The sequence below is a fragment of the Dermacentor variabilis genome, chromosome 6 (assembly GCF_050947875.1).
Source record: "Dermacentor variabilis isolate Ectoservices chromosome 6, ASM5094787v1, whole genome shotgun sequence".
Lineage (NCBI taxonomy): Eukaryota > Metazoa > Arthropoda > Arachnida > Ixodida > Ixodidae > Dermacentor > Dermacentor variabilis.
The window spans coordinates 49,581,213-49,600,358 of record NC_134573.1 but is presented as its reverse complement, the minus strand read 5'-3'; the positions used below and the strand labels follow the sequence as shown (position 1 = coordinate 49,600,358).

Below are 19,146 nucleotides of genomic sequence, written 5' to 3'. Positions count from 1 at the left end.
AAACGGTAACAGCGAAATCGTCGGAGAACGCCCCCTTGTTGGAGTGCTGCCTCCCGCGCATGTTCTCGTCGGAACACCGCACTGGACGGTCGGGACGATGGCTGGCGTGCGTTTTCTTGTTTAGACACCGCGCCTCATGTAAACTTTTCGTTTTCCGGTATCGCGGCCCTGGGCTCTTCATGGACAGCCACATTTAACGAGGCCCTCATCAATAAAATCGAGCAGTGACATGTCCTATTCCATGTACGCGATCGCAAGCGCGAAAAAGTTAAAGTGACGTTTCACTTTGTGAACGCGGGCGACGCGAATGCGTATAGGTTCCATGGCACACACGAAGCTATCGCCTTTCGGTGCGACTTGATGACTGAGGTGTCCGCATCACAGAGCGCATTCAATACAGGGCTCGCGCGGCCGCGCCATACGCAGTAGCCGCCGGAGTGGAAGGCCCCGTTGCAAACATTCGCGTACTATTTACGTTACCTAGCACGGTGTCAGCGCGTACAGGCAAACAGCAAGTGTCCGCACTCGATGACCACGGACATTCGCTGTTAAAACGCTGGCTTCAAGAGTCGCGGCAGCCGCTGCGAGCGAAGTAACCTTGGGACTGTCTATCGCTCCAACGCAAACTTAGCGGTGAGAAGACAGCGCAGGCAATGTTACGAGCCGTCGGTCCACCTAGACTGTACCCTCAAAGGAGATCACTTTAAAGATAAAGCGTGCGCGACCACGCGCGGCAGAAGTGTAACAACCCCGCTCCATGCTCTCCCCCGGTGCCATGGTGCAATGTGCGCGACGGAATACGGCGCGCGTCCTCCTCTTGCGCACGCGAGATTAAGCCGACGATGCCGGCTTACCGTCGCAAGCTTTCACTCGCACACACCGCACGCCGCTTGATGACGACGATACGCCGAGACGAACCCACCAGGTATTCATCGCAAAGAAAACAAGTAGTAACTGCGAGAGGAGGTCAACTTTGCGCGCATTCGCCTGCCTTCCTCCTCCATGACGCTTCGCCTGAATTCTGCGTCTCCACTTCGCTCAGCGTTACCCATACATTCCCCTAGGTGGCAGTAATTTGCCGCGCGCTGTTTAGCGCGCTGAGCGCGTTCCTTCGTATTGTTCCTGGCGTGCCATTTTCTCCACCTCCAGGTTCCTTCCTTCTTCGCTTCTTTGCAGGATAAGACAAACATCGCTGATTCGAACAGCTGCCTAGATACGCTTGCACGTAAAACAACACGAAGCGTGATCAGGCTTGAAGTGACATATTACTGGCGTATCAAGACAGGGACTGATGAAATAACACGAAATCACGCCAGAAAAAACATTGGACTAGCGTGGTCCCATGTTCTTTCTTTAGTCGCTGTATTGTTACGCTAGTAATCATGTCTTATGCTCTTTACCAACTAGCCCAACTTTCTGCCTTAACAGGTTTGAAGACGCGCAGTAAGCCCGCTCCGCATCTGCATTTTCTTCGTGCCGCGTGCGTATGCTTTTACGTCGGCAGCGCCACGGTCGTTGGGCAGGCGTATGTTTGCTCCTAATGCACATGCGGTAACGACGGAGGTAACGAGAAACTCCTCGTCGCGTCGGACAAATCTATGACGCCTGGTAGCAACCTCAGGGGTGCTGTTTACACTGCAGCAGCGCAGGTCTCGCGGGCTTGCTGTTGTTGTGATTGCTTCGACTTTCCACCGAAAGTATAATTATCAAAAAGCTGCATACATTTATGCGCGTGTACTTGTGAAAGTGGAATGAAGGTGCCACTGCTTCTTAGAATATAAGTTTAACTTTCGTATTTTGACTGATTCATTTGCAAAATGACTGAACCAATTTTGCAGACACAATAAACCTAAATGTTAAACACTTTCCGGTTTTTCTTCAACTTTTACATAGATCAGAATGTAAAATATCAACATTTATATGAGGATGTAATAAGCGACTGTGTTGCGAAATGCCATTTTACCTCTATTGCGACATGCGTAGGTAAATGAATAGGCTTATTTCACATTGTCCAGGAGACCGAGCCGTAAGATCATGCTGTTACGGCGAAACGAAGAGTGGCGTCAGTCAGAAGAAGACGATTTGACCTGTACACGTGAAATCATTCTCGACCGTCATCTTGTTTATGCATCATTGTCTCTCTCGTAAATATTGTAAATACATTTTTATGCGTAATTTCTGCAAGGTCACAATAACATAGTTAATATGCAGATACGCTCGGTGACTCGGCGCCTCCTTTATATGTCCTCCCCATCATAGCCAGCATCGCAATATTGCTAGTGTTTGTCTAATGGCTCTTGCACAAGAAGTGATTTGTCCCAATGTTGCTTAAAAAGTGAGCTTCGGTGCAAATTGAAAGCCGAGAGTGGCACGTAGAGAAGGCAACTGGATACAGCCTAAGTTGACCAAAACCACTGTGAATTGAGGTGGCACGCTGTTCACTACTCTGTAATCGTAAATAAGTATTTTCACAATGCCCTAATCAGTGTTATTCACGTTTGGCACATTCAGGTGGCTCGTGTACAATTCTACTGACCCGAGTGGCCAACTACAGTGGTTGTCCAGAGAGCTGCAGCGTGCCGAAGCTTCTGGAGAGAAGGTTTACATCATAGGACACGTAGCTCCTGTGAAGGTCGAGTGCATTCCTGTTTGGGCAGACAACTTTCGACGCATTGTGAACCGGTAAGATTGCTGCTTCAGACAGACGTATGGATTGTCGCGAGATTTGATTTGGGCGCCCGCGGCGCTTATTGCGAATGCTTCCTTGGAGTCAGGTCAGCAATGAGAATATTTCACGCCAATAGGCCTTATATGTGCTGCAACGCCGCAAGCTTCCTGCATTATTTCTCGCAAAAGAGCATTGGAGGAAGGCTGGCGATGTAACTGCAGCCTGAGATCACGATGGTTCGTCGACATAGTTAGCATTAGTAGCGTAGTATGATCAAGCTATACTTTACTGAACAGCATTCCAGCCACCCGCTAAGGTCAACGAACACGTACAATAGGCTTGTGCTGATAACGAGACCACGGGTGAAAAAGCTGCTTTTGAATGGTTTGCCCTGAATGAACGGTTTCGCGATGAAGCTGTGACCAAGCATTCATTTTCGCTACCTGGTTGATAAAAATTCTAGCGGGTCGCCCAAGTTTCTTCCTGTACCATAAATCACCGTGTTTAGCGCTTACAGTTTTCGGTGGTCTCTGCATTGCACATATATACAGGTACAAGTCAACCATCGTGGCTCAATTCTACGGTCATACGCACATGGATCAATTCTACCTTTTCTACGACGACAAAGGCGCCAGAGGATCGATGCGGCCAACAAATGTCGCGTACGTGGCACCAAGTGTGACCACCTTTGTCTTCAGCAACCCCGCCTACCGAGTCTACGCTGTGGATGGTGGTCGACATCGCAGAAACGCGCCTTGGGTATTCGCCTTTATTAAAATTTTTTTTACGAGTTTAAAAATTTTAGTGTTCACTTTCCCCCGAAGCGAGAAGTGCTATCTAATGTGTTGCCAGCAGTCCGCAAACACAATTATCTTTTTTTTTTCGAGGAACACCACCAAAGCATTTGTGAAAGTTTTTCATTCGAGAGGAGAAACTACAAGGAAGATTAAACGAATTTGAGAACGTGCCTTCGTGGCGGCAGCCTTTGAGGATTTTTATATCGAAGTTGTGGTCATCATAACAATAATGCCGCCTAGGTAAAAGATTGCCTAACTTTTGGTAATAAATCTACAGCAGGCGACGCCAGAAACAAATATACATAATCATAATCTAAAGGTGTTTATTTGGCAGAGCTCGGGAGCAGCGCAACGTCGACGGGCAGGGCAGTCACAGCTTCCAAGCACGAGAGCCGTCGCTGAGCAGGAGCGCTCGACCCACTAGCGTTTAGAGCCAGTAGCGCTGAACCCACTAGCGTCTCTTCTACAATCTCTTCGCTACAACCACCCCCCGGCAACGAGAAGGGAGCCGTCCGGCGACCTAAGAGCTCGTCACTATGAGCGGGTCGTAGTAAGGCTTTAAACGGTCGACATGGACAATGTCTCGTCCACGGCGGCGCATGTCTTCAGATGGCTCAACTGGTTCGATGACATAGTTTACAGGAGATGCGCGTTCGAGAACACGATAAGGGCCTTCATACTTAGGGACCAGTTTTGATGAGAGGCCAGGGGCAGTTAAAGGGACTGAGAGCCACACGAGCGCTCCCGGATCGAAGGTGACCGTGGCAGTGGCGTCACCGCGAGTGCTCCGCCGGCGCTCTTGATCATCGGAAGTAAAGGCCCGTGCGAGGTCGCGGCACTCTTCTGCATGTCGGACCGTGTCAGAAATAGGGACGTACTCGGATGCATCCGGCCGGTACGGAAGAATGGTGTCGATGGTGTGCGAAGGGTGTCGACCATACAGCAAGAAATAGGGGGAAAATCCAGTGGTGCTCTGCGTAGCGGTATTATACGCGTAGGTGACGAATGGCAGAATGGCGTCCCAGTTCGTGTGGTCGGAGGCAACGTACATGGAAAGCATGTCGCCGAGCGTACGGTTGAAGCGTTCTGTGAGGCCATTCGTTTGAGGGTGGTACGCCGTAGTCGTACGGTGAACAACGTGGCACTCTTTGAGAATCGCTTCAACTACCTCCGACAGGAAGACGCGTCCGCGATCGCTGAGCAATTCTTGGGGTGGACCATGCCGCAGGATGAATCGGCGAAGCAGGAAGGATGCAACATCGCGCGCTGTAGCTGCTGGGAGAGCGGCGGTTTCAGCGTATCGGGTAAGGTGATCTACTGCCACAATGGCCCAGCGGTTACCAGCCGACGTCAGGGGAAGTGGTCCATACAAATCGATGCCAACGCGCCCGAACGGTTGGGTAGGGCAGGGTAGAGGCTGCAGGGCAGCTGGCGAGAGGTGGGGTGGAGATTTTCGGCGCTGGCAGTCGGGGCATGAACGAACAAACTTTTGAATGTAGTTGTACATTCCTCGCCAGTAGTAGCGTCGTCGGAGGCGCTGGTAGGTTTTGAAAAGTCCCGAATGCGCACACTGTGGATCAGAGTGGAACGATGCGCAGATTTCAGAACGCAGGGTTCGAGGTACAACTAATAACCACTGGCGGCCGTCAGAGGTGTAATTGCGTCGATGAAGCAGGTCGTCGCGAATGGCGAAATGGCGAGCTTGACGGCGCAGTGCACGAGTGGTTGGCTGCGATGACGGATCAGCAAGGCAGTCTATGATGGAGGCAATCCAGGGGTCCTTGCGCTGCTCAGAAGCGACGGTCCCAATGTCGACGGAAGAGACGTCAAGCTGGGATATTGCGCAGCAGGCATTGTCGTCTGGCAAGGGAGAACGTGAGAGGGCGTCAGCATCAGCATGCTGGCGTCCGTTGCGGTACAGTACGCGGATATCGTAATCCTGTAAGCGAAGCGCCCAGCGGGCGAGACGGCCTGAGGGATCCTTCAATGACGACAGCCAGCATAGTGCATAGTGGTCCGTGACGACATCAAATTGGCGACCATACAAATAGGGCCGGAACTTGGTAAGCGCCCAGATGATCGCCAGACATTCTTTTTCCGTGACGGTGTAATTGGTCTCGGCTTTAGTAAGCATACGGCTGGCATATGCCACAACATATTCAGGAAACCCTTCTTTGCGCTGTGCTAATACAGCGCCGAGGCCAACACCGCTGGCATCTGTGTGTACCTCAATAGGTGCCGTTGGATCGTAGTGGCGCAAAATGGGAGGAGACGTCAGCAAACGACGGAGCTTAGTGAACGCCTCGTCGCACTCGGACGACCACGAATGGAGAGGTCCGTTGCTGCCAAGGAGCTTCGTCAGGGGTGATATGACGGCGGCGAAATTGCGAATGAAGCGCCTGAAGTAGGAACACAAACCTACAAAACTGCGCAGTTCTTTGACGGACGTCGGTTTAGGAAATTCAGCTACGGCACGAAGTTTGGCTGGATCGGGGAGGATTCCATCCTTCGAGACGACATAACCTAGTATCATGAGCTGCCGCGCTGCAAATCGGCACTTCTGTAGGTTCAGTTGAAGGCCAGCGTTCGCTAAGCAAGTCAAAACATGCCGTAGGCGTTGAAGGTGCGTGGTGAAGTCAGAGGCAAAAACAACAACGTCGTCGAGATAACATAAGCACGTGTGCCACTTCAAACCGCGGAGGACTGTGTCCATCATGCGTTCAAAAGTTGCTGGCGCATTACAAAGTCCAAACGGCATGACGTTAAATTCGTATAAGCCGTCGGGTGTGACAAAGGCTGTCTTCGGCCTATCTACGTCAGCCATGGGTACTTGCCAATAGCCGGAGCGTAAATCTAGAGATGAAAAGAATTCTGCTCCTTGTAGGCTATCGATGGCGTCATCAATTCGCGGCAGCGGGTATACATCTTTGCGAGTGATCTTGTTCAGGCGGCGATAGTCTACACAGAACCGTACCGAGCCGTCTTTTTTCGTAACAAGGACGACAGGGGATGCCCATGGACTGTTCGAGGGTCGGATCACTTCGCGGCGAAGCATATCGTCCACTTGCTCATTAATCACACGACGTTCCGTGGCCGAGACGCGATATGGTCGTTGCCGCAATGGCGGTTGGGAGCCAGTGTCAATATGGTGCGTGACAGCAGACGCCCGGCCCAAGGAAGGTTGCTCGACATCAAAAGAAGAACGAAATTCTTCTAAGATGCGCAGAAGCTGCGAACGCTGCGGTGGGGTGAGGCCATCGGCAATAGATGAATCGAACACACCTGTGGGCAAAGGGTCGGACGTCGCGAGAGAACCGAGCGTGTTGTAACAGGCGCAGCACGTGTCTTCGGGAACATCCGTAATTTGTACGGCGTCGATCACTTCCACGTGGCCAAGACATTCGCCTTGAAGCAGCATCACAGGGTATGAGAAGGGGTTATAGACAAAAATAGCTGTGGAGCCCTGGTTGACGTTCACAGTCGCAAAAGGCAGCAGCAGACGTTTTCGAGTGTAAAAGCGGCCTGATGGAGAAAGTAGTGCGATGGCGTCAGAGAGGCTGCTGCAATGCATTGATACAATCACTGACGAGTTGGGAGGAACGTTGGTGTCGTGTCTGACGAGTAGTTTGTTTGCAAAAGAAGCATGATCGGCAAGCGTCATATCTGAGATCGGCGACAGTTCTAGTTCGGCCCGTGCGCAATGAATGACGGCATCGTGGCGGGCGAGAAAGTCCCACCCCAGGATAACTTCGTGGGAGCACGAGGAAATCACAATAAATTCGACGGCGTATACAACGTCCTCGATGAGAACACGAGCGGTGCACGCCGCAATCGGGTGAATACGCTGTGCGCCTGCTGTGCGGAGGGCGAATCCAGCAATGGGCGTCGTAACCTTTCGAAGGAAGCGACAAAGCTTTGCGTCCATAACTGATACAGCGGCTCCGGTATCCACGAGGGCATATGTGCGCACACCGTCAACTAACACGTCTATCACATTGGTCGGGCTACGTTGAGGACTTCCGCGTTTCGACGGCGTCGCAGCCCTTGCCTCATGGACTGCGACAATTAGTTTTCCTCATCCCGAGCTTCGGGACGAGGCCGCATCGGTGATGGGGAGCGTCGGCGTGGAGAAGTGGAGCGGCGGATGTTGGCGGACCGGCGGAATGGTGGTGACGCAGCCCGAGGTTCGTCGTCGTAATAAGGGCGCGGAGAACCCGCCATAGAACTTGGCCCATAAGGTGTAGCGCTAGGTGACTGCACGCGACTACAGTAGCGTGCGACGTGGCCTGCATAGCCGCACGCAAAACATATTGGTCGATTGTCCGCTGTACGCCACCGAGTCGTTGCGGCAGGTCCCATCCATGTGGAAGGACGCGTTGGACGTGGCGCCTGGTGAAGTGATTGCATAGCAGGCTGTTGTCGGGGCATAGCGAGGGCTTCGGCGTACGTGAGAGGTCCCCGTTGAGGGAGTTGTTGAGGCTGGGTGACGACTTCCGCGTAGCTGAGTGGCACAGCCGTCGGGATCTGGTGGGGCCTGGCCATGACTTCGGCGTAGCTGTGAGGTGCAGCCGCAGGAACACGCTGGTGGTGCTCAGGCAAAACCTCGTGCAGTTCTTGCGCTATGACGCGGCGAAGCGGAGGCGCAAAACTTGGCGTAGGCGCGTGTACCGACTGCGGCTGTGCAGAATCCATCAACGAGAGTTGCCGGGCAACTTCCTCGCGGACGAACGCCTTCATTTCTGCGAGCAACGCTGCCTGGGTGGACATGGCAGCCAAACCAGCGAGGTGTTCGTCACGCAGGAGAGATCGACGGGTCAGTGACCGCTGCCTGCGGAGTTCTTCATAGCTCTGGCACAGTGTGACAATTTCAGCCACAGAGCGTGGACTTTTGGCCAGCAACATGTTAAAGGCGTCGTCTTCTATGCCCTTCAGTATGTTTCGGATTCGATCAGACTCCGCCATGGTCGAATCGACTTTCCTGCATAGATCCAGGACATCTTCGATATAACTGGTGAATGTTTCGCCTGGCTGTTGAGCTCGTTCTCGCAAACGTTGCTCGGCACGCAGCTTGCGAACAGCAGGGCGACCAAATACATCGGCGAGGGAAGTCTTAAATTCCGACCATGTCTGGAACTCTGCTTGATGGTTGTTATACCACAGGCTGGCCACTCCAGCGAGGTAGAACACAACATGGCTCAATTTGGCTGCTTCATCCCACTTGTTATGGTCGCCTACCCTGTCGTACGCCGTGAGCCATTCGTCCACGTCAGTGTCGTCCGCTCCAGTGTAGATAGGAGGGTCGCGATGACGAGGCACCCCGGGACACGCAGTGGGTGCAGGAGGAGGCGTTTGCTGGGAGGCGTCTTGGGGCATGGTAGATGGTAGGGTACGGGACCGGAGTTCCAGGATGATCGTCTGAGGTTACCCCGCACCTCCACCAATTCTAAAGGTGTTTATTTGGCAGAGCTCGGGAGCAGCGCAACGTCGACGGGCAGGGCAGTCACAGCTTCCAAGCACGAGAGCCGTCGCTGAGCAGGAGCGCTCGACCCACTAGCGTTTAGAGCCAGTAGCGCTGAACCCACTAGCGTCTCTTCTACAATCTCTTCGCTACAATAACAACAATTTCAAAAAAGACACAGTAGGTATAGTTCCCTACTGAAATCTCATTAGCTGGCTGTTTAGACTGGAACCAATGATATTCGCCTTTAAGACAGAAGTCAGCTATGCTAATCTGAATAAGCGGATATTCAACTATTCCAGACAATTGTGGACCATGAGACGTTCATTATGGACCTGGACGAGTCAAACAAGCTGGACCAGCCCAAATGGCAACTCGCGTACAGCGCAAAGCAACACTACGGACTTCGCTCATTGTCCGCAGAAAGCTGGCACAGTCTGGTGGAACAGTTCCGAACGAACGAAACCTTGTTTCAGGAATACCACAGGTAAGAATAGTAGACAAGGAAAATGCATTTCTTTATAATAATATCCGTTGTTTGCCGTTTTATACACGCGTTTATTTGAAAGGCATTCCCATTATACTAACTCGCTATTGAGAAGTGTGTGATGTGAACGTTGAGTAGCCGTGTTACTCATTAAAATTATCGGAGGAATTTTCATTGTAGCCGGGTGGCCGACATGACAAAAACTGCGTAATAATTGGTAATGAATACCAGCCAACTATCCCAATTTACCGACATGGCCAAAAATATCTCGTGTAATTGCCCCAACCATAACGCAAATAAAAAAAAATAACAAAGAATTCAGCGTCATGCAGCGCAGTTGCATCGTAAGGGCCGTTATGCGATAAGCAGCTAGCCGAAGTCATATTTAGATTCAAGTGATTCCTGCGGAGGCACTGTACGCCTGAGACATGTGTAGAGAAGTGCGTATTAAGGAAATATCTAATAAACGTTCGAGAATGGTTAGTTTTCTTCAGCCAGCTTCGCCTCAGTGCAGAATATTAATGCGGTAAAGCACATAATAAGTGCAAGCCGACCAATTTCACGGGAGAGTGCGTGTTCGTTAATTATATGTCCGCGCACGCCGCGCCATCTGCGGTACCAAGCATAAGCACCGAGACCTTTAATAACTGTACTGGCAGCCGTTTAGAGCTGTTCCTTTTATTGACGTGGAAGCTTATAATAACTTGCGTGTAAACACCCCCTCCCCGTTTTTCCCTTGCTCAGTGAATTTCCAGAAATTTTGAGGTCCTCAGGTTGGCAGGTATAATATTCGCTCTCCGTCGATGGGATGCGCAGCTTGTGTGAGAACGTGCCACCTAAAAGTCGCTGCACTTTCCGAACTTCAAAGGTCTGATAAATTGGAAGAGAGCGTTGTTCTTAAGTAATTTTCGGATAACTACACAAAACACTCCAATTACTTCAATTATACAGCACTGTGAAATCTATGTCGTCAAGAGTGCGCATTTTTGATTCAATTGAGTTCTGGTAAGCCCGTGAAATAACGACTCACATTAAAGCGAATGACATGAGGTCTGTCCGCGTGGCATCACGCAAATGGCAATGAAAATAAGGGCATTAGGAACGTAGCGCTATTTTCTACGCCCGTGGGACAAAGGTATAAATTTAGTAACAAAAGCGCATGCTCACAGCACTAATGTGAGAAAACCATGTGAATAGAGGGCTAAGTGCCACTAGAGTCAAGTATTGTAATCTCGAGGACAACTTATATTTTGGGATGAGGTCGAAATGCTATAGTATGCTGACCCGTTGTTCCTTTGCAGGGGAACAAGAATACGTGCTTCCCCACGACACGTATGTTGGAAGCAAGTAACAGGCTCCCTTGCTATCTGCAAAAACGGCATCAATCAGTGTAACGAGACATAACACAAAAAGGATTATTTTGCACTTTTAGGAACGTATTCGTTGAAATAATTTCTTATCGCATGCAATAATCGCTGCATTTTCAAAAAAAATTACTTTTGGGATATTCCATGGGCGTCAGTTTTATATGACCAAGACAATATTGATGCAGAAAAGAGGCAGGCGCACAGATGCAAGCGGATGTGTACTTAGAGGAAATATAAATGACGCGCAAACAACAGCCACAGCCTTCGTCCTTCTTCTCGCGAGGCACCTACCTTGTTATCGTCCGCAACATAATATGGTCACTAGACCAGTAGCGATGGCTGGTTAGAAGCACTGGTGCATTTATTATATGAATATCACCGCAAACTACCTGTGTCAACGTTGGCGTAAAGAAGGTTTATTCTAGAACAGCACATAGCCAGGGGCGCGAACCCGATTGGACAGCGCTACATACTTAGTGGCACAAATCCAAGTCGGAGTAAACAGATTCATGGAAGAGCGACAGATAAACAGCGGCTACTGATGCACTTGCCCACTGGCATATACCCAGTGGGCCCAATGTCATATACCTAGTGGGCCCAGTGGCAGATATCTAGCCGCACATACCTAGAGGCTGTACTTAGCCGGCAATCCCAGTGAATATTCTTTGTCGTGCATACCTAATGGTGCATACCCTGTAAGACATATTCAGCGGCACGTACCCATTGGCACTTACCCAGTGGTACAGCAGCACATACTTAATGGCACATACATAGTGCACGTAAACAGTGGCCGATGCCCAGTGGTCGCTCTGACAAATACCCTACACCGAAGCTGTTTGTGTGGACCCTGTGAAATCGTTGCCCGCGTGTGCTAAAACTATCATCATCAGCAATGACTCGAGGGTCGTCGTCTTCTTCCACAGCTGGCTCGTTGGCGCCCCTAGGCCCTACTGCTCGAACGCGCTCGTACCACTGCTCCAGCGTTGGTCGTCGTCATCGTCTTCTTCCCCAGCTGGATACGTTGCCGCTCGTCATTCCAGCGTAGAATGTCACTTCTCATCTATCTTCGTAACGGGGAGGCTGCGTTTACGGGGGATATGAGCCATTGCTTAAGGGGGTATGAGCCATTGCCTTCCGTGACGGATAGGCTTAATATCGAAGTGATTTTGAAGCGTAAACGGCGTCATCTGCCGTCAACTGAAGAACAAGCAATGCAAGATTCAATGTCTCCAGACAAAGGACTGCAAGCGGAGAAGGCGCACTGAGCAGCGCAGGCACAGGAGACGGAAAGACGGAAGGAAGCAGGAATAGACGGAAAGACAGTGAGGATATCAGTTCTCAGAGAAGCTGGTTACACTGTGCTGGAGAAAGGGCGAATAAAAGGTAATAGACAACAGATATTAAAAAAAGAAAAGAAGAGCGAAAAGGAAGCCGAAAAAGGAAAGGAGAACACGGCACTGCTTAAAGTCTCTAAGGCCAGTTCTCTGCAATAAGCGCAACAACGCTTTCAAACCCTTAGGTGCAGAGCAAGGTCCCGGCCAGTGTCTCGGGACCCCTTCCTCCTACAAAGAGCGTTTTTTAAAGACTGTCTACTACTCTTCAAAGTTCTTTTCTGGGTGCACTGAAGCGGAGACACTCACAGAGAAGGTAGGCGATTGTTGTCTCGCGCCCACAGGTATCGCATGTAGGGCTGTTCGTAATTCCGATCCGAAATGAGTGAGCATTCTTGAAGGCCATGCCAAGCTGCAAGCGGCATAGAAGTGTCTCTTCAGCTCTAGAAAGTCTTGACGGAAAACGTAGGCGTAGATTCGGATCCACGTTGTGGAGACCAGCATTGGTAAATTACGTCGAGTTCCACTGTCATAGTGTAAGTTAAGCTGTGAGCGAACGCCTGCGTCTGCTCTAGATAACCGTATAGCTACACAGTGGAGGCCATCGTGAACAGATTGGGCGGCATCATTTGCACGGTCGTTTCCGTAGATACCGAAATGACCTGGTCTCCACTAATAGATTATGATGTGTGTTTTCTCTATTGTGCGGTGATGAAGAAATCTTATGGCAGCACCTACATGTTCACTTGGACCATGTCGAAATGGCGACATGATGCACTGGAGAACGGCCTTGGAGAAAATTGAACATATCTATAATGCTTCTTCAAATCTAGAGCCGCACGGAGAGCAGCGAGTTCTGCCGACATCGATGATGTAAAATGCGATGTTTTCTGTTTCTGGTGACGGAATTCGCGGGAATAACACTGTTCCTTTTGAGCTTGCAGAAGAAACTGAACCATCCCTCTAAATGCGAAGATAATAGACGGCAACTCAAGATCAAGCGGTAGAAGAGACGGCACAAGACCAAGAAGAAAGGAGGTTAACCGAGGGCCCAGATTTTATTAATCATATCATAAGAAGCGCACAAACAAAGACAACAGAGGAAAACACGGGAGACATTACTGGTGCTTACTAATTGAATTAAATAAATAATATATTAATAGAAACGCAAGTGGATGAAAAAACAACTTGCCGCAGGTGGGCAACGATCCAACGTCTTCGCATTATGGGTGTGATGCTCTACCAATTGAGCTATACGGTGGTGCCGTTCTCCCATCCACTTCCTGGGGTATTTATGTGTTGATACTAGAAGTAACCCTGGACGTTCCAGCCAGCGCCACCACTCACAAGCCTCGGCGGCATATGAGGAACATCGTTTCTGCCACAGGCGTCATGAGTACGTGATCTTCCGGGTGAAGGCAACTCGTCAATAAGCCTACACGTAGTACTTGAACGAATCAATAGTGACGGATTCGAGACCCTCGTTATGTAATGAACGAGAAGAAAGTATGTAAACCGAGGGCTATGATTTCTTGAATCATGTCATAAGAAGCCAACAAACAAACACACCAGAAGACAACACGGGGTAAATTACTTATACTAACTAATTGAATTAAAGAAATGATAAATTAATGGCAATGAAAGTGGATGAAGAAACAATTTGCCGCAGGTGGGGAACGATCCCACGTCTTCGCATTAGTTGCCTTCACCCATACGCTCACCTACTCGTGACGCCCGCAGCAGAAAAAAATTGTTGCACATCCGCCGCCAAGGTTTCTGAGTGGTGGCGCTGGCTGAAACTCCCAGGGCAAGTTCTAGTAGCAACACATATATACCCCAGAAAGTAGATGGGGAAACGGCGCCGTGGTACCTCAATTGCTAGAGCATCGCACGCATAATGTGAAAAAGTTGGATCGTTGCCAACCTGAGCAAGTTCTTTTTCATCCACTTTCATTTTCAGTAATTTAACAATTCTTTAATTCAGTTAGTAAGCACAAGTAATTTTCCATGTGTTGTTTGCATCGTATGATAACAGAAAACCAAACAAATACAATATTACACACAAAATGAATAAAATGCAATCAATGGTTTTTCATTTCACACCAAACCTTCCTGTAGTTACTGGCACGCAAAAAACGGGCGAAGCAACTTGCCCGCGAGAAAAAAAAAAAAGCACCGCAAAACACAGACAGAAACTACCACGCAAAAAAAAAAAATAGTGGGAGAACCGCAAAAGAAAAAAGAAAAAAAAAGAAAAGCGCTCCCAAAGCATGCTCACCACGCGAAGCACGCAAAAGCGAAAATGAGGTGTAAGAAAGGGGAAACAAAATATTTACAAAATAAACTGCTTGCTAAGATTGACTTGCATGGTGTAGCACACGGTGTAAATACCGGTGTAGCACTCGGTGTGACACTCGGTGAACAGCTTCGTTGTTCGACTATCTTTACGGATTGGAAGGGGCGGTGATTTTTTTGGACTGCACATTCTTCAGGATCAGCCCACGAGTACAGCAGGGCACACCACAGGAGCTGAGTTAACTCAGAAAAGAATGCTTCGCAATCATAAAATGCACAATAAACTGGGCATTGTTATAGTCAACCGCCATGTGCTTCGGACAAACGTAAAATTAAAACGCGCAGGCGCTTATAGGTGAAACATCTTTCATCTTGGTGCCGCGCACCCGTTTGCTTTGGTCAGCGGATGACAAGCCGTTTCTTATGGGAAATATAATAACAGTGACAAGCGCAGTTTCTAAATCTAACTTGGCAATTGTTAAAGCTGGTCTACTGCGTCTCGTATTTAATTGCGGCGACCATTCAGCACGATGAACGTGATGTCGTCAAAAATTCTATTTTAAAAAAGCTGCCCTTATCCTCTTCTATTCATCACACGTTTTCCATAATATTGAAAATGACACTGCCGTATTTTTCCGCTTTACTCTGTTGTGTATCATATGTTCTAGTATACTCAGTATGCAGAATGATCTCTTCTTAGCGGTTTCTTCATCATGAGCTGCTTTACGCGTGGGAACTGAGAAGCTGAAACCTTGATGATTCTATAGAGAAGTTCTCTGATTCTCTACTGTTCGTTCAGGAGCGTGCATACGTACCAACTGCATCATTCTTGATGCCAGCACGAGACCAAACACCACTATTAGTTTACACAACCTAAATGTGAGTGTTAAGATGAACATGAGGCGCGCGGTGTTCAGGTGCTCCCAGTAGCTTTTTGAGTGATGGAAATGAAAAGCGTTTACGTACTTCAGAGCTCATATGCGGTTGTAGGCACGAGGCACTCTTCTTTAGAACTGGTTGTTTTTCAACTCTTTAAACCCTATGCTTTCATACTCCCTGTTTGCTTGGAAAGTTGAGCCGTTGTCAAACATGCCTTGTCAGAAAGTATCGTCAGTGTCGGTCGTAAGTATTCTTTGTGTTACCCAACATACATATTTCTTAGAAAAAACTGTCCCGATCACTCGTGTGCGAAGCATAAAAGCGAATTTAAACCGCTGTTTTTTTTTCTTCAGAAAATGCAGTTGCCAAGAAGAAAACGATGCAAGCACTGAGGGACACTAATTTGCAGGAGTTAATAAAAAGTTTTGAACGATGGATATAGTCGTTAGATAGGTTCACTGCGTTTCTCGGAGAGTACTATGAAGCTGATTGACGTTTCCGAGTTAATGTGGGTTAAAAATGTGCGAAATAAGAAGAAATTATTTTATTAGGTTTCCTCCCTCCAAAAGGCGAGGTCGCGATTTGCCTACAAGGGCTAATTCTTACAGGAACAGAAGCGCCCAAGACATTGTGCACGGAGCACTTCCTCGGATGTAGCTCCGTAGCTATAGCCTTGTGCGCGTCCTACAAATGTGTGTTTGTTTGTCACTAACAGTACGTTAAGCGCCCTGCATTTTCATTTTATATTCATTTTTATTAGACTATCAAATTCATCGAAAATTTCCCTCCGAATTGATAAATTATATACATTTCTAATATGATAGCTATTACAGCGGAGCTGTTTATGCGGACCCGGTGCCATCGTTGTCCGGCTTTGCTAAAGAAAGGCCATGTGACCTCGCGGGAGAGGAAAAGAAGCACTCAACACGGAGAAAGGGGTTGCAGCGACTCTATCTTATCTTATACGGTTTTCACACGTTGCGTTTTCGGCGATTGAGCACAGATTGGCATCGAATTTATCAACAATTGATTCCGCACCGCCGCGAAAGAACCAAACTTTGTGCTAGCGGTTTGCGACTAACGAACAGTGGCCGGCGATTGAAACGCGATACTAGGAGAGCGTGGCTGCCGGCACTCCTTGCGCCATCAAGAAGTGCCGGCAGCCACGTCAGTCGTCAAAACAATCCAAGAAATCCGCCGAACCTTGCTCTCATTACTGGCCCTCCAAAAGGGGCGGAGCAACTTACACGCGAAAAAAAGCACGGGAGAACAAGCAGTAACCTCACGTGCAAAAAAAAAAAAGAACACTGGGAGAATATCAAGAAAAAAAAAACAATCCTAAAGATGGTCACAACGCGAAGAACGCGAAAGCGAAAATGAGGTGAAAAAATGGTGAAACAAAAGATTTACAATGTAGAATGCTTGCGAAGTTTGACTGGCATGGTGTAACACTAAGTGCAACTGGTTCAGCTGCGCAGTTCGACAGTCTTCACGGACTGGAAGGGGCGGCGATTTTTGTAAAGCAAACTTTTTTTTGCCTCTACTGTCGATGTTCGAACTGCTGCTGCTGCACCTGTTGCTGTTGCTGGTGCTGCTGGTGCTGCTGCTGTCTGGCGCACCGCGTCGGGGAGTGCTTCAGGGCGTGGGCATACACGACAGGGGCGCTGCAGAGAGGAAGGGCGACCGGAGATACTCGTTTGGACCTTTGCGCCGCTTCGAATGTGCACAATGCCGTTTGGAGCTGCCTGGATGCTGCCATATTAGCCTCTTGACAGGTGTATCATTCCTTACCCTCCGCAAAAGCATTGCGGAAATCGCAGCGCTTACCTTTTTAATAACGTGCAAGTCGAAGGGGAGCCTAGATAGAATTGTACAGAGTACAGAGTAGGGTGGAGAGGAGGCAAAGAATGGGTAGAACAGATGCAGTCCCAAAACGGGCGATAACAGCCTCGCCACACCTCACTCAGAGTTCCCACATGAGGGTAGAGGGGGGGGGGGGTGGAGAAAACGTGATGTCAGGACACAGTAGAGGTTGCTGGCAAGCGCGATAAATTTAAGTTCAAGCCATGGTACGGTACGCTTCTGCTATCTCTAGCAAATAAACGCCATGCAAATTTGTCAGGATGACAACTTACGCAGGGTGTGCAGCAGTAGAGCCGCATTAAAACGTCCCGTAATGTCTAGGCCACACTACGGAAGTGGTCACATGTCAAACGATCACTTCTGTGCCCGCCGCTGTAGCTTTGTGGCTATGGCATTACTCGAGGTCGCGCGTTTGATACTGGCCGGGGCAGCCACATTTTGACTAATGCTAAATAAAAAACGCTTGTGCACTTACATTTAGGGAGTTGCTAAAGAACTCCGCGGTGTCAAAATTAATGTGGAGTCCGCGAGTACGGCGTGCCTCATTATCCTATGCTGGTTCTGGCACGTACCGCCCTACAGTTCGATTGAATTGAATACTTCTGCCATGATGCGATGTGCCAAGTGAGACAGTGAATTGGCTCAACCCTGTCAGAGGTTGTGAAGTGTGGCACACAGCACGCCTCAAGCAAACGCCTCCCCCTGTGTGTTCTTTGTACTACGCAGAGAAAGAGTGGTTCACGCAAGATAACGTTCAGCATCAACTTACCACTTTCGGGTCATACTAAACCTTGAAGAAATTGTGTATTCCTCATCATGATCATCGGTAATTATCGTTAACAAAGCAGATAGCACAGAAAGTTTCGCTTACATCAATTGCCACAGTGGCGGAAATCGGCATGATTTTTTCTCCTACGCTTTCATGTAATGAAATAGACTCTTTTGTAGAATTATACATGGAATGTACACGTAATCGCTCCCTAGTATGAGATGATATAAGTCAAAATGGGTGCTGCGAATACCTTGATACAATAGCAAGATGGGTTTTATTTGTGGTCACCAGTTGTACGTTGGGCTTGTTGGTATAGCATGATGGAGGACAACAGAAGGACAGAAGCTTCACATACATTTGGCGCCAAATATCATAAGGCTTTGAAGAATTGTTTTACAAGTTTGGTTAAGTAGTGCGTGAAATTTCTAAGAATTGATTGAGAAACTACATGTACTGTTCTTGGCTTCTTTCAGGTTCATGCACAAGCTGATGGAGCCACATCAATGCGATAAGGAATGCAAAGCGCGAGAGATATGCTACATACAAGCCGCCACGACGACTGGTATACGAGAATGCATGATAAGCATGGGCTTTAGCCCCGCTTGAGCCATCGGGGACATATCTGCTGGTAGATACTTACATGAAACTGTGTTCTGGCCCGACAACAACACCACACGGACGAAGTCATCTCGCACCCACCTTCCATCATGAGACGCATACATCATCACATTCAAGAGTTCACATTATATATACAAGTTGTGCGATGTATCGCATTGGCTTACATTACCATATTTGTGTACTGTTTGTTTAGCTTTGCAAGTCTAAAAAACCGCACATGTTTCTCTACAGGTAATCGCCTGTTTCAACTTGTTTACTGTGGCGCCAACCTTTGTTCCAGTAGTTATAAGCCCGTATAAGAAATGACGGCAACCTGCATAATTAATTATTCATTGATTTGACAATGTTCGATGCGACTGCAACAAACTGAAGTGTTTTCGATCAGCTAACCTGTACAGCGTTCTGTCCTTTGTCCTCCAAATCCTCCACCTGAATAAAACAGCACATCGCAATGTTTATGAGCGCCAAATTTAGATGAGGCAACATCTATTGGCAATTTCTTTTACTTCTGTACGTTTAGCCGGATCGTTCACCCTGATTTCCTGTTCTCGCTTTACTATATACCTCTAAACACGGCAAACAGCGAAATATCTATTTAGCGTTAATATTCT

The 19,146-nt window shown here is 48.6% G+C and overlaps 1 protein-coding gene across 1 annotated transcript in view; it reads left to right on the top strand.

Annotated features, from left to right (window-relative positions):
• The window catches only part of LOC142586120 (sphingomyelin phosphodiesterase 1-like), a 106,951-nt gene extending 88,182 nt beyond the window's left edge, over positions 1 to 18,769 (top strand). Inside the window, exons 10-13 of the mRNA XM_075697374.1 lie at positions 2,512 to 2,682; positions 3,220 to 3,427; positions 9,226 to 9,410; positions 18,391 to 18,769. Of these exons, the coding sequence (XP_075553489.1) occupies positions 2,512 to 2,682; positions 3,220 to 3,427; positions 9,226 to 9,410; positions 18,391 to 18,523 (697 nt within the window). The 3' untranslated portion in view covers positions 18,524 to 18,769. The remainder of the gene's footprint in view (positions 1 to 2,511; positions 2,683 to 3,219; positions 3,428 to 9,225; positions 9,411 to 18,390) is intronic.
• Positions 18,770 to 19,146: the final 377 nt, after the last annotated feature.